Genomic DNA, 25,682 nt, shown 5'->3' with positions numbered 1-25,682 from the left:
CTCCCCGTGTCTGCGTGGGTTTCCTCCCTCAGTCTGAAAGATGTGCTGGTTGGATTCATTGGCTATTCTAAATTTTCCCTCAGTATACCCGAACAGGCACCAGAGTGTGGCCAACTTCATTGACCAGTAACTTCATTGCAGCGTTAATGTAAACCTTACTTGTGACACTAATAAATAGACTTAGTGAATGGCTTCCTCCTGTTCCTGTATAACTGGCTCGCGGAGGGGGGCTGAATGGCCTCCTTGTGTTCTTGTGTAACAGGCTCTGTAGGGGCTGAATGGTCTCCTCCTGTTACTGTGTAACAGGCTAGAGGAGGGGGTTACTGGCCTCCTGTTTCTGTGTAACAGGGTCTAGAGGGGCTGAATGGCCTCGTCCTGTTCCTTGTAACAGGCTGGAGGAGGGGCTGAATGGCCTCCACCTGTTCCTGTGTAACAGGCTGGAGGAGGGGCTGAATGGCCTCTTCCTGTTTATGTAGATGAAGTATAAAAGGTGTCAGCCCTGCTCTGGAAGGAGAATGGAGTAGAAATATCTTAAATAACATTTGTTTTATGCACACTTCCTGCTCTTGTCACAGCACTCTGTCTTATCAAGGATGATTTGATAGCCAGGAACCTGTCCGCTCTGACATCCCAAACTCGAATCAAAGATTGGGAGCTGTTAGGAGGCAAAGGTCAGGAACGTCAAGGCAGATTACCAACAACCTGCATTTATCTAGCACCTGTAACCCAGTGAACCGACCCCAAGGGGCTTCACAGGGGCATAACTCAGACAGAATCTGAGCATGAGCCACACTGGGAGATATCGGGGACAGGTGACCAACACTCGGTCAAAGAGGTCGGAGTTAAGGAGCATCTTAAAGGAGAGAGAGAGAGAGACAGAGAGAGACACAGAGACAGAGAAAGAGAGAGAGAGAGACAGAGATAGAAAAAGTGAGAGAGACACACACACACACCAAGAGACAGAGACACAGAGAGAGAGAGAGAGAGAGACACACACACACACAGAGGGAGTGAGGCAGAGGGAGAGATACACACAAAGATAGCACCGACCCTCCCACAGTGCGGCGCTCCCTCAGCACCGACCCTCCCACAGTGCGGCCCTCCCTCAGCACTGACCCTCCCACAGTGCGGCGCTCCCTCAGCACCGACCCTCCCACAGTGCGGCGCTCCCTCAGCACCGACCCTCCCACAGTGCGGTGCTCCCTCAGCATCGACCCTCCCACAGTGCGGCGCTCCCTCAGCACCGACCCTCCCACAGTGCGGCGCTCCCTCAGCACCGACCCTCCCACAGTGCGGCGCTCCCTCAGCACCGACCCTCCCACAGTGCGGCGCTCCCTCGGCACCGACCCTCCCACAGTGCGGCGCTCCCTCAGCACCGACCCTCCCACAGTGCAGCGCTCCCTCGGCACCGACCCTCCCACAGTGCGGCGCTCCCTCAGCACCGACCCTCCCACAGTACGGCACTCCCTCGGCACCGACCCTCCCACAGTGCGGCGCTCCCTCGGCACCGACCCTCCCACAGTGCGGCGCTCCCTCGGCACCGACACTCCCTCAGCGCTGACCCTCCCACAGTGCGGCGCTCCCTCAGCACCGACCCCCCCACAGCGCGGCGCTCCCTCAGCACTGACCCTCCCACAGTGCGGCGCTCCCACAGCGCGGTGCTCCCTCGGCACCAACGCTCCCACAGTGAGGCGCTCCCTCAGCACTGACCCTCCCACAGTGAGGCGCTCCCTCGGCACTGACCCTCCCACAGTGAGGTGCTCCCTCGGCACTGACCCTCCCACAGTGAGGCGCTCCCTCGGCACTGACCCTCCCACAGTGCGGCGCTCCCTCGGCACTGACCCTCCCACAGTGCGGCGCTCCCTCAGCGTTAGTTCTGTAATGGCAATCTGTCTCCACACCTACCCTCTTCCTCTCCACCTTCAGAAGTAAGAAGCTGCTCTCTGAGGAGGGTGAGGTTCGAGGGAGCCACAACCTGGGCTTTATTCTTCATTTGTCTGGTTGTTGTACCACATGAGTCCCACCAGCAGGTGTCACTGGATAGCTGATTCACCTGTGCACAGTGGTCAACACAGAAGGAGCTTTACTCTGTATCTAACCCCGTGCTGTACCTGTCCTGGGAGTGTTTGATGGGGGGGACAATGTAGAGGGAGCTTTACTCTGTATCTAACCCCGTGCTGTACCTGTCCTGGGAGTGTTTGATGGGGGGGACAATGTAGAGGGAGCTTTACTCTGTATCTAACCCCGTGCTGTACCTGTCCTGGGAGTGTTTGATGGGGGGGACAATGTAGAGGGAGTTTTACTCTGTATCTAACCCCGTGCTGTACCTGTCCTGGGAGTGTTTGATGGGGGGGACAGTGTAGAGGGAGCTTTACTCTGTATCTAACCCCGTGCTGTCCCTGTCCTGGGAGTGTTTGATGGGGGACAGTGTAGAGGGAGCTTTACTCTGTATCTAACCCCGTGCTGTACCTGTCCTGGGAGTGTTTGATGGGGGGGACAGTGTAGAGGGAGCTTTACTCTGTATCTAACCCCGTGCTGTACCTGTCCTGGGAGTGTTTGATGGGGGGACAGTGTAGAGGGAGCTTTACTCTGTATCTAACCCCGTGCTGTACCTGTCCTGGGAGTCATGTTTTCATCTATATACAGACTCAAATATCTCAGTAAATTTTCTGTACACTGTACCTTCCATTCCTCCTTTTTCAATAACCCGTTGCAAATTGTCCCAGTTTTAATATTAAACAACAACACTGAAGAAAAAAACTTGACACAGATTTATCCCAGACTATAATTCCACCAATTATATTACAAGCAGAATGTGGAAAAAGTATCCAGGTTAATTTAAAACTAGCTATACAAATTGCCCCAGAAAATAGTTTTCTTGTAATTTTTCAAGCCAGCAAAAGGATGAACAACGAATATTATTTTCCCGAGTTCTCCAAATGAAGGAAAAGTGCATTTCGCTTCCCATTGTGTCTCCGATCGGATAGATTCTGTCCTGACCTGTGTGGAGATAATGCAGGTCAACAGTCCGACTTCAAGTTGGGGGGTGCAAGGCAGGGTCTGGCAGTGATGCACTCACAGTCGAATATCTCGCCTGGGCTGGCGTGAACAGTGCCAGTTGGAGCCCAGATCTTCCTTGGTGAACCGAGGTTTGCGGGGGTGGTGAGTCAGGGGGAGAGAGAGAGAGAGAGGAAGCTTTCCAATCGATGGTCTTAGAGGAGGGGGGTTGGGGGTGGGGGGCAGGCGAAAAGATCACAGATGTGCGATGCGGTCGTCGGGAAATAGCGAAATGGGCTGAGCGGCCTCCTCGTGTCCTTGCCATGTACCCCGGCGGGTGTGAGAACCCCCACGGAGGTAGATTATTGTGGGTGGTTTCAGAAGAGTGAATGTGGCGGGGGGTGGGCCTTCCGGCCTCTGCCTGCTAAACCCACCCCCCCCACCCCTGCGGATGTTCTGAATTGGCGCAGCAAAAAAAGTCGCGAGTCCCACCAATACCTCCGCCCGCGTCGCCTCTCGGAGAGGGCGGGCGGGGAGAGGTCAGCGGTTACGTGCTGCTGCTGGTGTCCAGCAGCGAGCTGAGCGCGCCCTCCATCGCCGCCGCCATTTTCTTGGAGGATTTACGCAGCAGGGAGCTGTTTGGGTGCGACTCCTTCACGTGGATGAAATGCCCGTCCTGACTCTCGGCTGTGAAGCCGCACTCCTCGCACACGTAGAGCTTGGTGCGCCGCTCCTTGTACGCGTAAGACTGCAGCACGCTGTGTATCTTCTTCAGGTGTGACTCCAGGGAGCACCGCTGAGTGAAGGCCTTATCACACAGGTGACATTTGTACGGACGGATCCCTGCTCGGAGAGAGAGGGAGAGACCGGTGTTAGCAGAGTTTCACCTTCTTACAACTCATCGAATCACAGAATCCCAACCATTTGGCCCATCAGGTCTGACAGGGGATCTTACCCTGGCCCTATCCCCGTAACCCACACATTTCCCATGGCCAATCCCACCTTTGGACATCTTTGGACACTAAGGGGCAATTTAGCATGGCCAATCCATCTAACCAGCACATCTTTGGACACTAAGGGGCAATTTAGCATGGCCAATCCATCTAACCAGCACATCTTTGGACACTAAGGGACAATTTAGCATGGCCAATCCACCTAACCTACACATCTTTGGACACTAAGGGGCAATTTAGCATGGCCAATCCACCTAACCTGCACATCTTTGGACACTAAGGGGCAATTTAGCATGGCCAATCCATCTAACCAGCACATCTTTGGACACTAAGGGGCAATTTAGCATGGCCAATCCACCTAACCTACACATCTTTGGACACTAAGGGGCAATTTAGCGTGGCCAATCCACCTAACCTACACATCTTTGGACACTAAGGGGCAATTTAGCATGGCCAATCCACCTAACCTACACATCTTTGGACACTAAGGGGCAATTTAGCATGGCCAATCCACCTAACCTGCACATCTTTGGACACTAAGGGGCAATTTAGCATGGCCAATCCACCTAACCTACACATCTTTGGACACTAAGGGGCAATTTAGCGTGGCCAATCCACCTAACCTACACATCTTTGGACACTAAGGGGCAATTTAGCATGGCCAATCCACTTAACCTGCACATCTTTGGACACTAAGGGGCAATTTAGCATGGCCAATCCACCTAACCTGCACATCTTTGGACACTAAGGGGCAGTTTAGCATGGCCAATGCACCTATCCTACACACCTTTGGAGTGTGTGAGGAAACCAGAGCACCTGGTGGAAACCCACGCAGACACGGGGAGAACGTGCAGACTCCACACAGACAGTGACCCAGGGTGGGAGTCTAACCTGGGTCCCTGGCGCTGTGGGGCAGCAGTGCTAACCACGGTACGTCTCCAATTCAGACTAAATCGGACTGTACCTCGAATCCTATTGAGACCTTGAATCATCTTAAGACCCCCACCACCCCGCTCCCCACCAATCTTCAACACTGGAGGGAAACACAAATCCCGTCCTGTCCTCGGGATTTAACCCTTTCCGTTGCAGGATGGACCTGGTGAATCAGCCCTGCGGTCCGTCTGAGGACAGGGAGGGGGCACAGAAACCTTGAGGTGCACAGTCCACGGCATTTCAGAAACAGACTAAAAGGCGAGAGAATGAAGGTGGGATCCAGCGCACTCTTACCCGTGTGAGTCCGCACGTGCCTCTTCAGGTCGAATGTGTCGTTGAACCCTTTCCCACAGAAGTTACAGAGGTGGCGTTTGACATCGTTGTGGCACTTGAGGTGCCTGTTCAGCATGCGCTGGTACTGGAAGGTTTTCGAACAGAAATGACACATGTAGTTCACATCTGGACACTCTCCACTGGTCACCTGAAAAACACGCGTGTTCACGTCAGATCTAACAAAGGACAGCACAGGAGCAGGCCCTTCGGCCCTCAAAGCCGATCACCGTGTCCTATCGAAGGTACCTCACAAGAGGTTATTGCAGAAGGTCAGGGGACATGGAGTTGGGGGTAGGGTGTTAGCGTGGATAGAGGATTGGTTGTCAAATAGGAGGCAGAGAGTGGGGGTCAATGGGTGCTATTCGGATTGGCGGATGGTGACTAGTGGGGTGCCCCAGGGGTCGGTGCTGGGGCCTCAGCTATTTACCATTTATATAGATGATCTGGAGGAGGGAACCGAGTGCAGGGTGTCGAAATTTGCTGATGACACCAAGATTGGGGGAACGGCAAATTGTGCGGAGGGTGTGGAGAGTCTGCAGAAGGATCTAGATAGGCTGGGCGAATGGGCCAGGAAATGGCAAATGGAATTTAATGTTGGCAAGTGTGAGGTGGTCCACTTTGGTAGGAAGAATGGTAGGAAGGACTATTACTTACGTGGCGAAAAACTGCAGCAGGCGACGGTGCAGAGGGACCTCGGGGTCCTTGTGCATGAATCGCAAAAACCCAGCTTGCAGGTGCAGCAGGTGGTCAGGAAGGCGAATGGGATGCTGGCCTTCATAGCGAGGGGGATTGAATATAAAAGTAGGGAGGTCTTGCTGCAGCTGTATAGGGCATTGGTGAGGCCGCAGCTGGAGTACTGTGTGCAGTTTTGGGCGCCGCACCTGCGCAAGGATATTTTGGCCCTGGAGGGAGTGCAGAGGAGGTTTACTAGGCTGATACCGGAGTTGAGGGGATTGAGCTATGAGGAGAGGCTGAATAAACTAGGCTTGTACTCGTTAGAGTTTAGAAGAATGAGGGGAGATCTCATTGAGACGTATAAGATGATGAATGGGATGGATAGGATAGAGGTGGAGAGACTCTTCCCGCTCAAAAAAGACAGTAGGACTAGGGGGCACAGCCTCAAGATAAAGGGGAGGCGGTTTAGAACGGAGTTGAGGAGGAACTTCTTCACTCAAAGGGTGGTGAATCTCTGGAATTCTCTGCCCGTTGAAGTGGTGGAGGCTGCCTCGCTAAATATTTTTAAGAAGCGGGTTGATGGGTTTTTGATAAGAGAAGGGATTAAGGGTTATGGGGAGAGGGCGGGAAAGTGGAACTGAGCCACGACAGATCAGCCATGATCTTATTGAATGGCGGGGCAGGCTCGAAGGGCTAGATGGCCTACTCCTGCTCCTATTTCTTGTGTTCTTATGTTCTTATGTTCCCCATCTGTTCATGTATCTATCCAGATAAGTCTCAAATGTGGCTAACGTGTCTGCCTCAACCACCTCTCTTGGCAGTGCATTCCAGGCCCTCACCACCCTCTGTGTAAAAACCTTCCCCCCGCACACCTCCACTCAACCTTTCCCCCCTTATCTTGAACTTGTGCTCCCTTGTAATTGTCATCTCCCCCCTGGGAAAAAACTTCCAACTGCGACGGTGCAGAGGGACCTCGGGGTCCTTGTGCATGAGTCGCAAAAACCCAGCCTGCAGGTGCAGCAGGTGGTCAGGAAGGCGAATGGGATGCTGGCCTTCATAGCGAGGGGGATTGAATATAAAAGTAGGGAGGTCTTGCTGCAGCTGTATAGGGCATTGGTGAGGCCGCAACTGGAGTACTGTGTGCATTTTTGGGCGCCGCACCTGCGCAAAGATATTTTGGCCTTGGAGGGAGTGCAGAGGAGGTTTACTAGGCTGATACCGGAGTTGAGGGGGTTGAGCTATGAGGAGAGGCTGAATAAACTGGGCTTGTACTAGTTAGAGTTTAGAAGAATGAGAGGAGATCTCATTGAGACGTATAAGATGATGAATGGGATGGATAGGATAGAGGTGGAAAGACTCTTCCCGCTCAAAAAAGACAGTAGGACTAGGGGGCACAGCCTCAAGATAAAAGGGGGGCGGTTTAGAACGGAGTTGAGGAGGAACTTCTTCACTCAAAGGGTGGTGAATCTCTGGAATTCTCTGCCCGTTGAAGTGGTGGAGGCTGCCTCGCTAAATATTTTTAAGACGCGGGTTGATGGGTTTTTGATAGGAGAGGGGATTAAGGGTTATGGGGAGAGGGTGGGAAAGTGGAACTGAGCCACGACAGATCAGCCATGATCTTATTGAATGGCGGGGCAGGCTCGAAGGGCTGGATGGCCTACTCCTGCTCCTATTTCTTATGTTCTTATGTTCTTATGAACTTCTTCACTCAAAGGGTGGTGAATCTCTGGAATTCTCTGCCCGTTGAAGTGGTGGAGGCTGCCTCGCTAAATATTTTTAAGACGCGGGTTGCTGGGTTTTTGATAGGAGAGGGGATTAAGGGTTATGGGGAGAGGGCGGGAAAGTGGAACTGAGCCACGACAGATCAGCCATGATCTTATTGAATGGCGGGGCAGGCTCGAAGGGCTGGATGGCCTACTCCTGCTCCTATTTCTTATGTTCTTATGTTCACCCTATCTATACCCCTCATAATTTTATGAACTTCTACACAGCGCTCCCTCAGCGCTGACCCTCTGACAGTAGGGTGGCACAGGGGGTTAGCACTGCTATCTTAACAGCATCAGGAGCCTGGGTTCGATTCCCGGCTTGGGTCACTGCCTGTGTGGAGTTCGCACATTCTGCCCATGTCTGCATGGGTTTCCTCCGGGCGCTCCGGATTCCTCCCACAGTCTGAAAGACGTGCTGGTTAGTGGTCGCCCCTCAGCCTCCGACTTTCCAGGGAGAACAATCCCAGTTTATTCAATCTCTCCTCATAACTAATACTCTCCATACCAGGCAGCATCCTGGTAAACCTTTTCTGTACTCTCTCCAAAGTCTCCACATCCTTCTGGTAGTGTGGTGACCAGAATTGAACACTATATTCCAAATGTGGCCTAACCAAAATTTTATACAACTGTAACATAATTTACCAGCTTTTATACTGGATGCCCAGTCCGATGAAGATAAACATGCCACATGCTTTCTTCACCACCTTTTCCACCCACGCTGCCACTTTTAAGGATCTGTGGACCTGTACTCCCAGATCTGTCTCTGTGTGTCCGTGTTCCTGATTGTTCTGCCGTTTATTTTATAGCTCCCACCTGAATTGGATCTACCAAAATGCATCACATCACATTTGTCCGGATTAAATTCCACCTGCCATTTCTCCACCCAATCTTCCAGCCTCTCTCTATCCTGCTGTATTCTCTGACAGTCTTCATCACAACACGCAACTCCGCTAATCTAACATCAGGGGGGAACTCCCCGGTGTCCCGGGGCCAATATTTCTCCCTCAAACCGACATCAGTAAAACCAGCTGATCTGGGTGCTGATCACGTTGCTGTGTGTGTGGGATCTTGCTGTGTGTAAATTAGCTGCTGCCTTTCCTACATTACAACAGGGAGGACACTTCAGAAAAAACTCCTTCATTGTGTCGTGGTTGGGGGGAGGGAGAGGAGAAGGCCTGAAGAGTGGGGGGTGGGGAGAAGGGCTGGAGAGGTGGAGGTGGGGGAGGGATCTGTCTTTTCCTTTGGGACTTCCTCAGGGAGGGATAGGTGTGGTTGGGGGGTGCTGTGGAGAAGAGAACCTGGAGGGATGGAGGGGGTCTGTGTTTGACTGTGGGATGTCCTGAGGAAGGGGGAGAGCCACAGGTGGACAGAGTGGTGAAGAAGGCATTCAGCATGCTTGGTTTCATTGGTCAGAACATTGAATACAGGAGTTGGGACGTCTTGTTGAAGTTGTACAAGACATTGGTAAGGCCACACTTGGAGTACTGTGTACAGTTCTGGTCACCCTATTATAGAAAGGATATTATTAAACTAGAAAGAGTACAGAAAAGATTTACTAGGATGCTACCGGGACTTGATGGTTTGAGTTCTAAGGAGAGGCTGGATAGACTGGGACTTTTTCCTCTGGAGTGTAGGACGCTGAGGGGTGATCTTATAGAGATCTATAAAATAATGAGGGGCACAGATCAACTAGATAGTCAATATCTTTTCCCAAAGGTAGGGGAGTCTAAAACTAGAGGGCAGGTTTAAGGTGAGGGGGAGAGATACAAAAGTGTCCAGGGGGGCAATTTTTTCTCACAGAGGGTGGTGAGTGTCTGGAACGAGCTGCCAGAGGTAGTAGTAGAGGCGGGTACAATTTTGTCTTTTAAAAAGCATTTAGACAGTTACAAGGGTACGATGGGTATAGAGGGATATGGGCCAAATGCGGGCAATTGGGATTAGCTTAGGGGGTTTAACAAAAAAGGTGGCATGGACAAGTTGGGCTGAAGGGCCTGTTTCCATGCTGTAAACCTCTATGACTCTATGAGATAGTCTGGAGAGATGGAGGGGGTCTGTGTTTGACTGTGGGACGTCCGAGGCGGGTGCGGGGATGGGAAGGATGGTGGAGAGGGTCTGGAGAGATAGAAGGGTCTGTGTTCATTGTGGGATGCCCCGAGAGGGGACAGGGTGAGGGGGGGTGTGGAGAGGGACCGGAGAGATGGAGGGGTCTGTGTTTCACTTTGGGACATCCTTGGGGAGGGGGGGGTCTAGGGGTCTGGAGAGATGAATGGGGGGTGGGGGTTTGTGTTTGACTGTGGGATGTCCTGAGGTGGGGGGAGAGGGGCTGGAGAGGTGGAGGGGTGGCAGTGATATGCAAATTTTTCTTTTCAATATAAATGTCGCCCAAACCTTGATCTTGGAGCGCACGAATCCTTGGTGGACACTGTGGCGGTTCCCATTCTCGATATCGTGTGTTGAAGTGCTGGAGTCCGTATCATCAGCAGATTCCTTCTCTGTCCTCTCCTCCACCGATACACAGAGAGGGGCTTCCTCAATTTCTGCCTCTTTGCAATGGAAAATATCCAGTGGGTCTACAGAAAGAAGGAATTCTGTTCAAACATTTTTCTCCCAAGGAAGCCGGGAGATTTCTTTTATCGTTCATTCACAGGATGTGTCTGTCGCTGGCCAGGTCCGGCACTTAGTCCCATCCCCTCATTGCCCCTTGAGAAGGGGGTGGGTGAACCGCCATCAACGCTGGAACGCCAAAGACACCTCTGTCAGACTCCTATTTATTGACTACAGCTCAGCCTTCAACACCATTGCAAGAGCTTGCCCTCCACTCTGGATGGATCTGTATCTGGGGTCACCTTTTGGGGCAGCTTTCTCAAAGGTCAACCCACAGGAAGCGACTGGCTACTCTCTGTGTAAAAAATCTGCCTCGCACATCTCCCTTAAACCTTGCCCCTCGCACCTTAAACCTGTGTCCCCCCTAGTAATTGACTCTTCCACCCTGGGAAAAAGCTTCTGACTATCCACTCTGTCCATGCCTCTCATAATCTTGTAGACTTCTATCATGTCTCCCCTCGGTCTCTGTCGCTCCAGTGAGAACAAACCAAGTTTCTCCAACCTCTCCTCATAGCTAATGCCCTCCATACCAGGGCAACATCCTGGTAAATCTTTTCTGTACCCTCTCCAAAGCCTCCACATCCTTCTGGTAGTGTGGTGACTAGAACTGAACACCATATTCCAAGTGCACTAAGGTTCTATAAAGCTGCAACATGACTTGCCAGTTTTTAAACTCAGTGCCCCACCCAATGAAGGCAAGCATGCCGTATGCCTTCTTGACTACCTCCTCCACCTGTATTGCCACTTTCAGTGACCTGTGTACCTGTACACCCAGATCCCTCTGCCTATCAATACTGGAGGAAGTTACAGAGATAGGGAATGGGTGGAGAGGCTGGAGGAGGTTACAGAATTAGGGAGGAGGTCTAGGGGCTGGAGGATATTACAGAGATAGGGAGAGGGGTGTAGGGGCTGGGTGTAGGGACTGGAGGAGGTTACAGAGATAGGGAGTGGGTATAGGGACTGGAGGAGGTTACCGAGATGGGGGGGGGTGTCGGGGCTGGAGGAGGTTATAGGGAGGGGATGTAGGGGGTTGGAGGGGGTTACAGAGATAGGGAGGGGGGTGTAGGGGGCTGGAGGAGGTTACAGAGATAGGGAGGTGGGTGTAGGGGACTGGAGGAGGTTACAGAGATAGGGAGGGTTGTAGGGGCTGGAGGAGGTTACAGAGATAGGGAGGGGGGTGTAGGGGGCTGGAGGAGGTTACAGAGATAGGGAGGTGGGTGTAGGGGGCTGGAGGAGGTTACAGAGATAGGGAGGGTTGTAGGGGCTGGAGGAGGTTACAGAGATAGGGAGGGGGTGTAAGGGACTGGAGGAGGTTACAGAGATCGGGAGGTGGGTGTCGGGGGCTGGAGGAGGTTACAGAGATAGGGAGGGGGTGTAGGGGGCTGGAGGAGGTTACAGAAATAGGGAGGGGGTGTAGGGGCTGGAGGAGGTTACAGAGATAGGGAGGGGGTGTAAGGGACTGGAGGAGGTTACAGAGATCGGGAGGTGGGTGTCGGGGGCTGGAGGAGGTTACAGAGATAGGGAGGTGGGTGTAGGGGGCTGGAGGGGGTTACAGAGATAGGGAGGTGGGTGTAGGGGGCTGGAGGAGGTTACAGAGATAGGGAGGTGGGTGTAGGGGGCTGGAGGAGGTTACAGAGATAGGGAGGTGGGTGTAGGGGGCTGGAGGAGGCTAGGGAGGGGGCAGATTCAGAGACAAGCTGTGGCGGGGCACGGGGAAGGTTGAAGGTTAGATGAATTTTTGTGGGGCAACAGTTATTTGCTAATCTGGGGGAGAGTCAGAGGGAGTCTGCAAGCTGAGGAGAACAAGTTTAAACACCTGGAACACAGGAGCAAACGCCACAGACACACTGTCTGAAACTCCATCAATTATCCCAGTGCTTGCAAGGCTGTAGCCAAGTGCAGAGGAACAAGTTTGATATTAAATTGCAGTGATAGAGTGATCCTGGGGCGGGAGACATTGCCAACACACTAGAGCAGGTTAATGATTTTTTTTTTGGTTTAGTTTGGGTAAGGTCTATAACGGTTCCTTCAGTGTCACATCGGTGCCCCTTTGACCTGGAAGGGGCCTTTTCCAAAGCCAGTCACGAGTCAGGAAATGATTCTAAAAATACCATCACACCTTTCTCAGCAGGAGGGAGGGAATTAAAATGCAGGGGGGAAAAAAACACCCTCCAAGTGAGAACCACAGTGGTTTCTCAAAACAAAAAAAATTTTTTTGAGCTGAAGGAAGTTTTTCTGAACTTTTCTACGTTTGCAGTTGACGGACAGGCAGCACAGTGGGTCAGCGCTGCTGCCTCACAGCGCCAGGGACCCGAGTTCGATACCCGGCTTCGGGTCACTGTCTGTGTGGAGTCTGCACGTTCTCCTCGTGTCTGTGTGGGTTTCCTCCCACAGTCCGAAAGGCGTGCTGGTTAGGGTGCATTGACCCGAACGGCACCCGAGTATGGTGACTAGAGGAATTTCACAGTAGTTTCATTACAGCGTTCATATAAGTAAATAAATAAAAAGTGTGAATTGTCATTCAAATACACGCACACTCACTCTCACACACACACAGTCTCACACACACGTTCTCTCACTCACACACACTTTTTCTCTCTCTCTCACACACACACACAGTCTCTGTCTCTCACACAAGCTCACTCTCGCACACTCTCACACACACACACACACAAAAACACACACAGTCTCTCTCTCTCGCACACTCTCACACTCACACACCCCCTCTCACTCACTCACACACACACACACACACACACACACACACAGTCTCTCTCTCGCAAAAGCTCTCTCTCGCAAAAGCTCACTCTCACACACACACTCACACTCTCACACACACTCTCTGTCGCACACACACACACACACATACACTCTCACACACACACATACACACACACACACTCTCACACACACACACACACACACACACACACACACACAGTCTCTCTCTCGCACACGCTCACTTTCACACACACACTCACACTCTCTCGCACACACACACACACACACACACACATATATAAAACAGGTTTCCCAAAGAGATTTTCACTAAACTCTAAACTTTTCAAATATTAAAAATAAACTTTTTTGGGATTAAAACAATTGTTTCCATGTTCTATCTTCATTTCAAAAAAAAAAGCAACAGTATTATATTTGCAAAAAGTCCTTTCATGAAAAGATTAGACATATCAGCTATAACTCTCACCAACTTTTACAGATGCCACATAGAAAGCATTCTTTCTGGTTGTATCACAGCTTGGTATGGGCTCCTGCTCTGCCCAAGACCACAAGGAATTACAAAAGGGTGGTGAATGTAGCCCAATCCATCACACAACACAGCCTCTCATCCATTGACTCTGTCTACACCTCCCACTGCCTCGGGAAACAGCCGGTATAATTAAGGATCCCACCCACCCCGGACATTCTCTCTTCCACCTTCTTCTGTCGGGAAAGATACAAAAGTCTGAGGTCACGTACCGACCGACTCAAGAACAGCTTCTTCCCTGCTGCTGTCAGACTTTTGAACGGACCTACCTCGCATTAAGTTGATCTTTCTCTACACCCTAGCTGTGACTGTAACACTACATTCTGCACCCTCTCCTTTCCTTCTCTATGAATGGTATGCTTTGTCTGTATAGTGCGCAAGAAACAATACTTTTCACTGTATGCCAATACATGTGATGATAATAAATCAGATCAAATCCTTTGGGGCAAGGATAGATGAACATTGTGGCACAGTGAGTGGATCCCTTCCCAGACACAGTGGATCCCTTTTGAATGTAGTTGGTTTATTTCCCAAGCACAGTGGATCCCCTTTCTGGCACTGAATTCTACTCAGGTACAGTGGACCCCCCTTTGAAGCCAGTCGATCACCCCAAGGGACAATGGATCCTTCCCAAATGCAGTGGATCCTCTTTAGATACTTGGACATCCTCAGATACAGTGGATAGAATCCCAAAACATGGTAGATCCCTTTAAAGACTTTGGACCATTCTCAGATACAGAAGATCTCTCCCAAAAATGGTGGATCTCCTTGCATTGGATCATTTCCAGATTCAATTGATCCCTTTACGAACAGGTGGATTCCTTCACAGACGTGAGATTGTTCTGAGATACAGTCGATCCTTCTCAAATAGAGAAGATTCCCTTAGATGTTTGATGGTTCTCAGATCAAGCGGATCTTTCTCAAATACAGTGGATCCCCTGACAAACACGGGATTATTCTCAGATACAGTGGATCCCTTTTGCAAACACAGTTGATCACCCTACAAACACCGGATAATTACGAGATACAGTGAATCCCTTCCCAAACCAGATAATTATGAGATTCAGTGAATCCCTTCCCAAACCGGATAATTATGAGATACTGTGAATCCCTTCCCAAACCGGATAATTATGAGATACTGTGATCCCTTCCCAAACAGTGGATCCCCTGGCAAATGCCTGACAATTCTCAGATACACTGGATTCCATCCCAAACACAGGGGATCCCCTTACAAACGCAGGTTTGTTCTCAGATACAGTGGATCCCTTTGTAGATACAGTGGATCCCCCTTACAAACACTGGAGAATTCTCAGATACAGTGGATCCCTTCTCAAACATAGTGCATCCCCCTTACAAACATGGGACAATTCTGAGGTACAGTAGATCCCTTCTTAATTACAGTGGATCTCTATAGCAAACATAAGATTACTCTCAGATACAGTGGATCACTTCCCAAACACAGTGGATCCCCTCTTACAGACATTGGATCCTTCCCAAACATAGTGGATCTTTGGAATCACAGTGGATCCTGTTTTGGAGCGCAGTCGCTCCCTCGCAGGCACAGTGGATCCCCTCGATCTCTGCTGGGTTTTAATGGGCTGATGAAATGGGGAGTGGGTTAACACGAGGAAAGGGTTAACATGGGGAGAGGGTTAAAAAGGGGAAGGGGGTTAAATGAGGAGGGGGTTAACATGGGGAGGGGGTTGGCATGGGGAAGGGGGTTAACATGGGGAGGGGGTTAAAATGGGGAAGGGGTTAACATGGGGAGGGGGGTAACATGGGGAGGGGGGGTAACATGGGGAGGGGGGTTAACATGGTGAAGGGGTTAACAAGGGGAGGGGGTTAACATGGGGAGGGGGGTAACATGGGGAGGGGGGTTAACATGGGGAGGGGGTAACATGGGGAGGGGGGGTAACATGGGGAGGGGGTTAACATGGGGAGGGGGGTAACATGGAGAGGGGGGTTAACGTGGGGAGGGGGTTAACGTGGGGAGGGGGGTTAAATGGGGAGGGGGTTAACATGGGGAGGGGGGCTAACGTGGGGAGGGGGTTAACGTGGGGAGGGGGTTAAATGGGGAGGGGGTTAACATGGAGAGGGGGGTTAACATGGGGAGGGGGTTAATGTGGGGAGGGGGGTTAAATGGGGAAGGGGTTAACATGGGGAGGGGGTTAAATGGGGAGGGGGGGTAACACAGGGTGGGGGTACTCACGTGGAATGTAGATATCAGCTCGCAGCTCATCAGGAATCTCTCCCCAGCCTTGAAACCTCGTGTTTTCAGCCCGAGTCTTCACCAAAAATGCCCTGGGCATCCTGTACCCCAGCAGATCCTCACCCTGCCTCTGTGTCTGTCTCTGTCTGTGTCTCTGTCTTAGTCTCTGTGTTTGTGTGCGTGTGTCTCTGTGTGTGTGTGTGTGTGTGTGTGTGTGTGTCTCCCTGTGTCTCTGTCTCTATGTATGTGCCTATGTATGTGTCTTTGTGTCTCTGTATCTCTGTCTCTGTGTGTGTGTCTCCCTGTGTCTCTGTGTATTTGTCTCTGTGTGTGTGTCACTGCGTATGTGCCTCTGTGTGTGTCTCTGTGTGTGTGCGCTGCTCTCACCTACACGCACACATACAGAACAGAGGGACTAACTTAGTTTCAGAAAGTTTCTGCACTGTTCTTCCTGGTTGGCGCTCACTGTTACCTCTGAAACAGGAGAGGCACCTGTGTGACTAAACACTGAACCTGGATTCCTCTAACCGGCTCTGCTGCTCTCTCTCTCTATATATAAACCTATCTCTCTCTCTCCCTCTCTGTATAAACCTGTCTCTCTCTCTCTCTCTCTCCCTCCCTCCCTCACTCTCTGCCCCTCTCTCTCCTTCCCTCTCTCTGTCTCTCTCCCTCCCTCTCTCTCTCTCCCTCTCTCTGTCTCTCTCTCTCTCCTTCCCTCTCTCTCTGTCTCCCTCCCTCCCTCTCTCCCTCCCTCTCTCTCTCCCTCTCTCTCTGTCTCTTTCTCTCCTTCTCTCCCTTTCTTGCTGTCTCTCTCTCTTCTCCCTCCCTCCTTGTGTTTGTCTCTCTCCCTCTGTCTGTCTGTCTGTCTCTCTCTATACCTGATTCTGTCTTTCTCCCTATACCTCTCTTTCTCTCTCTATATATATATATATAAAACCTTTCACTTTCTGTACCTCTGTCTCTCTTTCTCTACCTCTCTTTCTCCCTCTCTCTCTCTGTCTTTCTCTTTGTCTCTCTCTCTCTATCTCTTGCTCTCTGTCTGTCTGTCTGTCTGTCTCTCTCTGTCTCTGTCTGTCTCTCTCTCTGTGTCTCTCTCCCCCCCGTCTCTCTCTCTCTCTCTGTCTCTGTCTCTCTCTCTCTGTCTCTGTTTCTCTCTCTCTCTGTCTATCTCTCTGTCTCTCTCTCTGTCTCTGTTCCTCTCTCTCCCTGTCTCTCCCTCTGTTTCTCTCACTCTGTCTCTCCCTCTGTTTCTCTCTCTCTGTCTCTCTCACTCTGTCTCTCTCTCTCTCTCTGTCTCTGTCTCTCTCTCTGGTGCGTGGATCCAGCAGCAGGTAAGCCTGTCAGCCTCTCTCTACCTGATTTGACCAGGAAGAAACGGAAGAGACAGAGAGAGAGCTCAGTTAGTGGGACCCACCTCTAACCAGATAACATAAAAGTCAGCGAGTTGGAAAGCAGGAACCTGGGCATTGACGCATGCGCTGATAAATAACGGTGGCAGCAGTGTGTAGAACACACCTGTCTGCCTGTCTACCTTTATACACACACACTGTCTTAAAGCAACCTCTCCATAAACACATACCTCTCTCCCAACCACCCTGACTCATCCCAAACAACACCTCAACTTTACCATTTGTCTCCCCAAATTGCATTCCATCTCTGCAGAATCGCCTCCCAGAAATAAACCAAACCAAACCTGCCCAGTACATTAGATATACACCTCCGTCTGTCTGTGTAGCTCTCTCTCTCTCTCTTTCTTTCTCTCTCTCTCCCCCTCTTTCACCCTCTCTTTCTTCCAAATCATCCCTGGGACATGGGTGTCACTGGCTGGGCCAGCATTTATTGCCCATCCCTAGTTGCCCCTTGGAGGGGCAGTTGAGAGTCAACCACACTGCTGCGACTCTGGAGTCACATGTAGACCAGACCGGGGTAAGGACGGCAGATTTCCTTCCCTAAAGGGAACCGGATGGGTTTTTACAACTATGGGTCACCAGGAGATTCTTAATTCCAGATATTTTTTATTGAATTCAAATTCCACCATCTGCCGTGGGGGAATTTGAACCCGGGCTAACAGAGAAAGAACAGAGAACGTTACAGCAACAGGACCTTTGGCCCTCCAAGCCTACACTGACCATGATGCTCTAAAAAAAAACCTCTGCCCTTACTCGGTCCCTATCCCTCTATTCCGTCCCTATTTGTGTACCCATCCAGATGCCCCTTAAATGTTGCTAATGAGCCTGCTTCCACCACCTCCTCTGGCGGTGCGTTCCAGGCACCTACCACTCTCTGCATGAAGAACAGCGAGAGACAGAGAGAAAGATCCACAGAGAGAGGGAGAAAGACATAGAGAAAGAGAGAGAGAGAAAGAGAGCGCAAGAGAGAGAAACAGACAGACAGAGAGGGAGAGAGAGAGAAAGACAGAGAGCGCAAGAGAGAGAGAAAGACAGAGAGCGCAAGAGAAAGAGAGAGACAGACAGAGATGGAGAGACAGAGAAGGAGAGAGAGAGAAAGACAGAGAGTGCAAGAGAGAGAGACAGAGATGGAGAGACAGAGAAGGAGAGAGAGAGAAAAGACATAGAGAAAGAGAGAGAAAGACGGAGAGCGCGCGAGAGAGAGAGACAGAGAGGGAGAGAGAGAAAGATAGTGCGAGAGAAAGAGACAGAGATGGAGAGACAGAGAGAGACAAAGACAGAGAAAGAGAGAGAAAAACAGAGAGTGCGAGAGAGAGACAGAGAGAGACAATATCCCAGTGATATTATCGGTGGATTATTAATCCAGAAACTCGGCTAACATTTTGGGGGATGGCAGTTGGTGGAATTTAAATTCAATAAAAAATATCTGGGATTAAGAATCTACTGATGACCCATTGTTGGAAAAACCCATCCGGTTCCCTTTAGGGAAGGAAATCTGCCGTCCTTACCCCGGTCTGGCCTACATGTGACTCCAGAGACACAGCAATGTGGGTTGACTCTCAACTGCCCTCCAACGGGGCAACTAGGGATGGGCAGTAAATGCTGGCACAGCCAGCAACACCCATGTCCCAGGGATGAATCATAGAATCCCCACATTACAGAAGGAGGCCATTCGGCCCACCAAGTCTGCACTGATCACATCCGACCCTAGGCCCTATTTCCGCAGCACCATGTTTATCCTGTTAATCCCCTGACACCAGTGTCAATTTAGCATTGCTAATCCACCTAGCCCGTACATCTTTGGAGCGTGGGAGGAAACTGGAGCACCCAGAGGAATTTGATTTGGTTTATTATTGTCACATGTATTGGGATGCAGTGAAAAGTATTGTTTCTTGCGCACTATACAGTCAAAGCATACCGTTCATAGAGAAGGAAAGGAGAGGGTGCAGAATGTAGTGTTACAGTCACAGCGAGGGTGTAGAGAAAGATCAACTTAGTGCGAGGTAGGTCCATTCAAAAGTCTGACAGCAGCAGGGAAGAAACTGATCTTGAGTCGGTTGGTACGTGACCTCAGACTTTTGTATCTTTTTCCCGATGGAAGAAGGTGGAAGAGAGAAGGTCCGGGGTGTGAGGGGGTCCTTAATTATGCCGGCTGCTTTTCCCCGAGGCAGCGGGAAGTGTAGACGGAGTCAATGGATGGGAGGCTGGTTTGTGTGATGGGATTGGGCTACATTCACGACCTTTTGTAGTTCCTTGTGGTCTTGGGCAGAGCAGGAGCCCAGACCAGGCTGTGATACAACCAGAAAGAATGCTTTCTATGGGGCATTTATGGAAATCTATGGAAACATTCAAACTCCACACGGACAGTGACACGAGCCAGGAATCGAACCCGGGTCCCTGGCACTGTGAGGCAGCAGTGATGATTACCATGTCACCATGATTACCAGTGACCTTACATCAGACCATAAAACTTAGGAGCAGAATGAGGCCACTCGGCCCATCGAGTCTGCTCTGCCATTCAATCATGGCTGATGTTTTTCTCATCCCCATTCTCCTGCCTTTTCCCCATAACCCCTGATCCCCTTATTAATCAAGAACCTATCTATTTCTGTCTTAAAGACACTCAATGGCCCGGCCTCCACAGCCTTCTGTGGCAAAGAGTTCCACAGATTCCCCACTCTCTGGCTGAAGAAATTCCTCCTCATCTCTGTTTTAAAGGATCGTCCCTTTAGCCTGAGGTTGTGCCCTCTGGGTCTAGTTTTTTCCTACTGGTGGAAACATCCTTTCCACGTCTACTCTATCCAGGCTTCCACTGCAAGGCTGTGCAGTAATCTTGCTGGGGGTGGCCGTTCTGCCCATCACCACTGGACTACCCCCTGCTATAGAAGAGCAGCAGCCTGAAAGCTCAGTTCAGTGGGGACAGGGCAGATTTTCTGAGTTGTATTGAATGGGGCCTGTGATTAGGAGTTAACTGGAGCTATATTTAAATCAGCAGGGTGGGTCAGGTGCTGATAGGAGGGTGTGAAGGGCTCCCTTTCGCAAACTCGGTGAAACTTATTAATTAACTGGCTTTCCAAAGGGTGTGACAGAATTATTTGCAAAACTATTGATGAGTAACATACATTATTCTCACAGCGCATTCACATATAAAAATAAGGGACGTTCGAGTCTTGTTCATTGTCTCTCCAATAGTCGCACTCTGATACAAGCTACCTTCTTGAAAACCTGTTCTGTTAAAAGGTCTGTTAGTTCTTATGTTCAGCCTACAGGAGTCAATAAATGCCCCCTGGCACAACAGTGACAGACTATTTACACAGCATTTATTGGGGGTGTGGTGCTCTTAAAGGGACACGCCCGCAACAAAACAGAGGATTCTTCACGCAACTGTAGCCCATGTTACAGATAGATCCCCACAACGCAGTGCTGAGGGAGTGCCGCAGTGCCAGAGGATCAGTGCTGAGGGAGTGTGCCACTGTGGGAGGGTCAGTGCTGAGGGAGTGCCGCAGTGCCAGAGGGTCAGTGCTGAGGGTGTGCCGCACTGTGGGAGGGTCAGTGCTGAGGGAGCGCCACACTGTGGGAGGGTCAGTGCTGAGGGAGCGCCGCATTGTGGGAGGGTCGGTGCTGAGGGAGTGCCGCAGTGCCAGAGGGTCAGTGCTGAGGGAGCGCCACACTGTGGGAGGGTCAGTGCTGAGGGAGCGCCGCACTGTGGGAGGGTCAGTGCTGAGGGAGCGCCGCACTGTGGGAGGGTCAGTGCTGAGGGAGTGCCGCACTGTGGGAGGGTCAGTGCTGAGGGAGTGCCGCACTGTGGGAGGGTCAGTGCTGAGGGAGTGTGCCACTGTGGGAGGGTCAGTGCTGAGGGAGTGCCACAGCGCCAGAGGGTCAGTGCTGAGGGAATGTCCCACTGTGGGAGGGTCAGTGCTGAGGGAGCACCACATTGTGGGAGGGTCAGTGCTGAGGGAGTGCCGCAGTGCCAGAGGGTCAGTGCTGAGAGAGTGCCGCACTGTTGGGGGTTTGGTGCTGAGGGAGCGCCGCACTGTGGGAGGGTCAGTGCTGAGGGAGTGCCACACTGTGGGAGGGTCAGTGCTGAGGGAGCGCTGCACTGTGGGAGGGTTGGTGCTGAGGGAGCGCCGCACTGTGGGAGGGTCAGTGCTGAGGGAGTGCCGCACTGTGGGAGGGTCATTGTTGAGGGTGTGCCGCACTGTGGGAGGATCAGTGCCGAGGGAGCGCCGCACTGTGGGAGGGTCGGTGCTGAGGGAGCGCCACACTGTGGGAGGGTCGGTGCTGAGGGAGCGCCGCACTGTGGGAGGGTCGGTGCTGAGGGAGCGCCGCACTGTGGGAGGGTCGGTGCTGAGGGAGCGCCGCACTGTGGGAGGGTCGGTGCTGAGGGAGCGCCGCACTGTGGGAGGGTCGGTGCTGAGGGAGCGCCGCACTGTGGGAGGGTCAGTGCTGAGGGGGCTGGAGAGATGTTGCGGGTGGGGGGGAAATCTGTGTTTCACTTTGGGACGTCCCAAGGCAGGAGAGGAGATGGAGAGATGGGCAAATGTTTGTTTTCTGATGGATTGTGTCACAGCTCGAACACAGGTCTAGTTTCAAGTTTCTTCTCTGTTTTGTAACAGACCGTTACAACAACATGTAGAGACTCGTTGGGCTGGTATCGATGAACATCTTAACACGAATGTGGGGTGTGTGTGTGACATGAATGAATTTGCATGTGTGCTTTTAGTTTTGCCAGTTTTCTTTGGAAAGTTAAAGAAGGTTTCTCTGTAGAGCTGTGAATGTAACTAATGGAATAAAGCTTGAAGGAGCCAATAACAGAACAATGGGCCAAATGGCCTTCCTAAACACCATAACTCAAATTTCCATATTATACTCACCTGATAACTCCCAAAGCAGTTCAAAGTCAAGGAAGCACTTTTAGTGTTGGAGACACAACAGCTAATTAATGCACAGCAAGATCCCACATACCGCACCGTGATCTGCCAGCCAGTAATGAACAGGATCTCCCTCAGCACTGACCCTCCCACAGTGCGGCGCTCCCTCAGCACTGACCCTCCCACAGTGCGGCGCTCCCTCAGCACCGACCCTCCCACAGTGCGGCGCTCCCTCAGCACCGACCCTCCCACAGTGCGGCGCTCCCTCAGCACCGACCCTCCCACAGTGCGGCGCTCCCTCGGCACCGACCCTCCCACAGTGCGGCGCTCCCTCGGCACCGACCCTCCCACAGTGCGGCGCTCCCTCGGCACTGACCCTCTGACATTCCCCGTGGGGAGCTGACTGCCACAGCAGCTGGGGCCTGGAACGGCTTCAAAAATGTTCCTTTGCAACCGGTTCTCCAGGGTGGGGAAGAGATTGTGGTTCGGAGATAGCGTGAGGTGCTGAATGGTATGTAGCATTGAGGCATGGGGTGTGGAACCCCAGACCCACGCGGCAATGTGTTCTGTGATGTTGTCGAGGGCACAGGGTTGCACTGAGGACACCATCGCAACTCACATTGGCAATGGCATTGTTCACAATCCGGAAGGGAGAAGAACTCTCTGCTCCCCACAGCTCACAGCGGCGTCTGATGATTCCCACTGCCTTCCAGGGCAGGCTTGTACCTGTGCCAGGATAACCTGGCGTGACAGAGTGGCAATCTGAGGCAGCCTGCGGCAGCTCCACTGTGAGCCAGCGGTGGGGCTGGGGCCCCCACCAGCTCCTTCGCCTCTGGGAGTTTTGATGGCAGACCCGCCCGTCCCATAACAATAAATCCGGCCACTCCCCCGTCACGCTCTGCCATCCCAATCTTGAGTGCTGACAGTCACAGACTCAGCCAGCACAGCAGGAGGCCATTCGGCCCTCCCTTCCTGTGCTAGCTCTTGGAAAGGTCGATCCAATTAGTTCCTCCACCCGCTCCCCAACTCCTTCAGGCCCACTATCACAGTAAACTATTTATAGAACAGCACAACACAGCAGCAGGCCATTCGGCCCACTCTTCCTGTGCTAGCTCTATTCATTTGATTAGTTTGATTTGATTTCATTTATTATTGTCACGTGTATTAACATGCAGTGAAAAGTCTTGTTTCCTGCGCGCTTTACAGACAAACCATACCGTTCATAGAGAAGGAAAGGAGAGGGTGCAGAATGTAGTATTACAGTCACAGCGAGGGTGTAGAGAAAGATCAACTTAATGTGAGGTGGATCCATTCAAAAGTCTGACAGCAGCAGGGAAGAAGCTGTTCTTGAGTTGGTCGGTACAGGACCTCAGACTTTTGTATCTTTTTCCCGAAGGAAGAAGGTGGAAGAGAGAATGTCCGGGGTGTGTGGGGTCCTTAATTATCCTGGCTGCTTTTCCCGAGGCAGCGGGAAGTGTAGACAGAGTCAATGGATGGGAGGCTGGTTTGTGTGATGGATTGGGCTACATTCACGACCTTCTGTAGTGCCTTCCCCTCCTGCACCCCCCATTCTTCCCCCCACAGCCCTGTAAATCTCTCCTTTTCCAGTATCTCCCTCCTTTTGAAAGTTCCTATTGAATCTGCTTCCACCGCCCTTTCAGGCAGCGCCTTCCAGATCACAACAACTCGCAAAAAATCCATTCTCCTCATCTCCCCCTCTGGTTCTTTCCCCGATTCTCTTCAATCTGTGTCCTCCCCCCTCTAGTTCCCCACCCTCCTGACACTGGAAACACTTTCTCCTTATTCACTCTATCCAAAGGCTTCCGGATTCACAACAGCTTGATGCAATCTACCCCTTAACCTTCTCTGTCCGAGGGGAACCATCCCAGCACCCCCCCATGCTGACACTATAGTTAAGAAAGCCCCACCAACACCTCTACTTTCTCAGAAGACTAAGGAAATTTGGCATGTCCGCTACGACTCTCACCAACTTTTACAGATGTACCATAGAAAGCATTCTTTCTGGTTGTATCACAGCTTGGTCTGGGCTCCTGCTCTGCCCAAGACTGCAAGGAACTACAAAAGGTCGTGAATGTAGCCCAATCCATCACACAAACCAGCCTCCCATCCATTGACTCTGTCTACACTTCTTGCTGCCTTCATCGGCCGTGATATTGAGTTTAAAAATTGGCAAGTCATGTTGCAGCTTTATAGAACCTTAGTGAGGCCGCACTTGGAATATAGGGTTCAATTCTGGTCACCACACTACCAGAAGGATGTGGAGGTTTTGGAGAGGGTACAGAAAAGATTTACCAGGATGTTGCCCTGGTGTGGAGGGTATTAGCTATGAGGAGAGGTTGGAGAAACTTGGTTTGTTCTCACTGGAGCGACGGAGGTTGAGGGGAGACCTGATAGAAGTCTACAAGATTATGAGGGGCACGGACAGAGTGGATAGTCAGAAGCTTTTTCCCAGGGTGGAAGAGTCAATTAATAAGGGGCACAGGTTTAAGGTGCGAGGGGCAAGGTTTAAAGGAGATGTACGAGGCAGGTTTTTTACACAGAGGGTGGTGGGTGCCTGGAACTCATTGCTGGGGGAGGGAGTGGAAGCGGATATGATAGTGAGTTTTAAGGGGCATCTGGACAAATCCATGAATAGGATGGGAATAGAGGGATATGGTCCCCGGAAGGGTAGGGGGTTTTAGTTCAGACGGGGCAGCATGGTCGGTGCAGGAGGGGCCGAAGGGCCTGTTCCTGTGCTGGAATTTTCTTTGTTCTTTGACTGACCTTCCGACAGTGGGTGGAGCGTGGATTGATACTTGGGACTATGACGTTGTGGCCAGTATGGAGACATGGTTAGAACAGGGACAGGGATGTTGGCAGTTCCGGGGTATAGATGTCTCAGTAAGAGTAGGGAAGGTGGTAAAAGAGGTGGAGCAGTAGCATTGTTAACCAAGGATAGTTTAACGGCTGCTGATAAAGGCATTTTGAGGGCGATCTGCCTATTGAAGTCATATGGGCTGAAGCTGGAAATAGGAAAGGATCGGTCACGTTGTTAGGAGTTTTCTACAGGCCCCCAAATAGTAATAGCGATGTGGAGGAGGAAATGGCAAAGCAGATTATGGATGGGTGTGGAGATCACAGGGTATAGTTATCATGGGTGACTTTAACTTTCCAAATATTGATTGGAACCTTTATAGGTCGAATAGTTCAGATGGGACACTTTTTGTACAGTGTGTGCAGGAGAGTTTCCTGCACACAATATGTGGGTAAGCCGACAAGAGGTGGGACCATATTGGACTTGGTGCTGGGTAATGAACCAGGGCCAAGTGTTAGATTTGTTTGTGGGAGAGCAATTTGGAGATAGTGACCACAATTCGGTGTCCTTCATTATTGCAATAGGGTCACACGGCAGGGCAAGGTTTATAATTGGGGCAGGGGTAATTATGATGCGATTAGGCAAGAATTAGGGAGCATAAGCTGGGAGCAGAAACTGTCAGGTATGGGCACAACAAAAAGTGGAGCTTGTTCAAGGAACAAATACTGCGTGTCCTTGATAGGTATGTCCCTGGCAGGCAGGGAGGAGGAAATGGCTGAGCGCGGGAACCACGGTTCACAAAGGAGGAAAAAGGAAGCATATGTAAGGATGAGAAAACAAGGTTCAGTTGGG

The 25,682-nt window shown here is 51.4% G+C and overlaps 1 protein-coding gene across 3 annotated transcripts in view; it reads right to left on the bottom strand.

Annotated features, from left to right (window-relative positions):
- Positions 1–3,445: 3,445 nt before the first annotated feature.
- The window catches only part of LOC145337978 (putative transcription factor Ovo-like 1), a 46,774-nt gene continuing 24,537 nt past the window's right edge, over positions 3,446–25,682 (bottom strand). Inside the window, exons 1-4 of one of the 3 annotated variants that reach the window (XM_080182763.1) lie at positions 24,003–24,053; positions 10,046–10,227; positions 5,178–5,364; positions 3,446–3,840 (exon numbers count right to left, since the gene is read on the bottom strand). In XM_080182763.1, coding sequence (XP_080038889.1) covers positions 3,545–3,840; positions 5,178–5,331 — 450 coding nt within the window. In that variant the 5' untranslated portion in view covers positions 5,332–5,364; positions 10,046–10,227; positions 24,003–24,053 and the 3' untranslated portion in view covers positions 3,446–3,544. Of the gene's footprint in view, positions 3,841–5,177; positions 5,365–10,045; positions 10,228–15,735; positions 16,297–24,002; positions 24,054–25,682 lie in introns of those variants that run through there. The other 2 variants (XM_080182762.1, XM_080182765.1) reach the window with 2 other exon arrangements.

The sequence above is a fragment of the Carcharhinus amblyrhynchos genome, unplaced genomic scaffold, assembly GCF_965287045.1.
Source record: "Carcharhinus amblyrhynchos unplaced genomic scaffold, sCarAmb.v2.hapA scaffold_87, whole genome shotgun sequence".
Lineage (NCBI taxonomy): Eukaryota > Metazoa > Chordata > Chondrichthyes > Carcharhiniformes > Carcharhinidae > Carcharhinus > Carcharhinus amblyrhynchos.
Note: the sequence above shows the minus strand (reverse complement) of the source record. Positions and strands in the feature narration are given on the sequence as shown.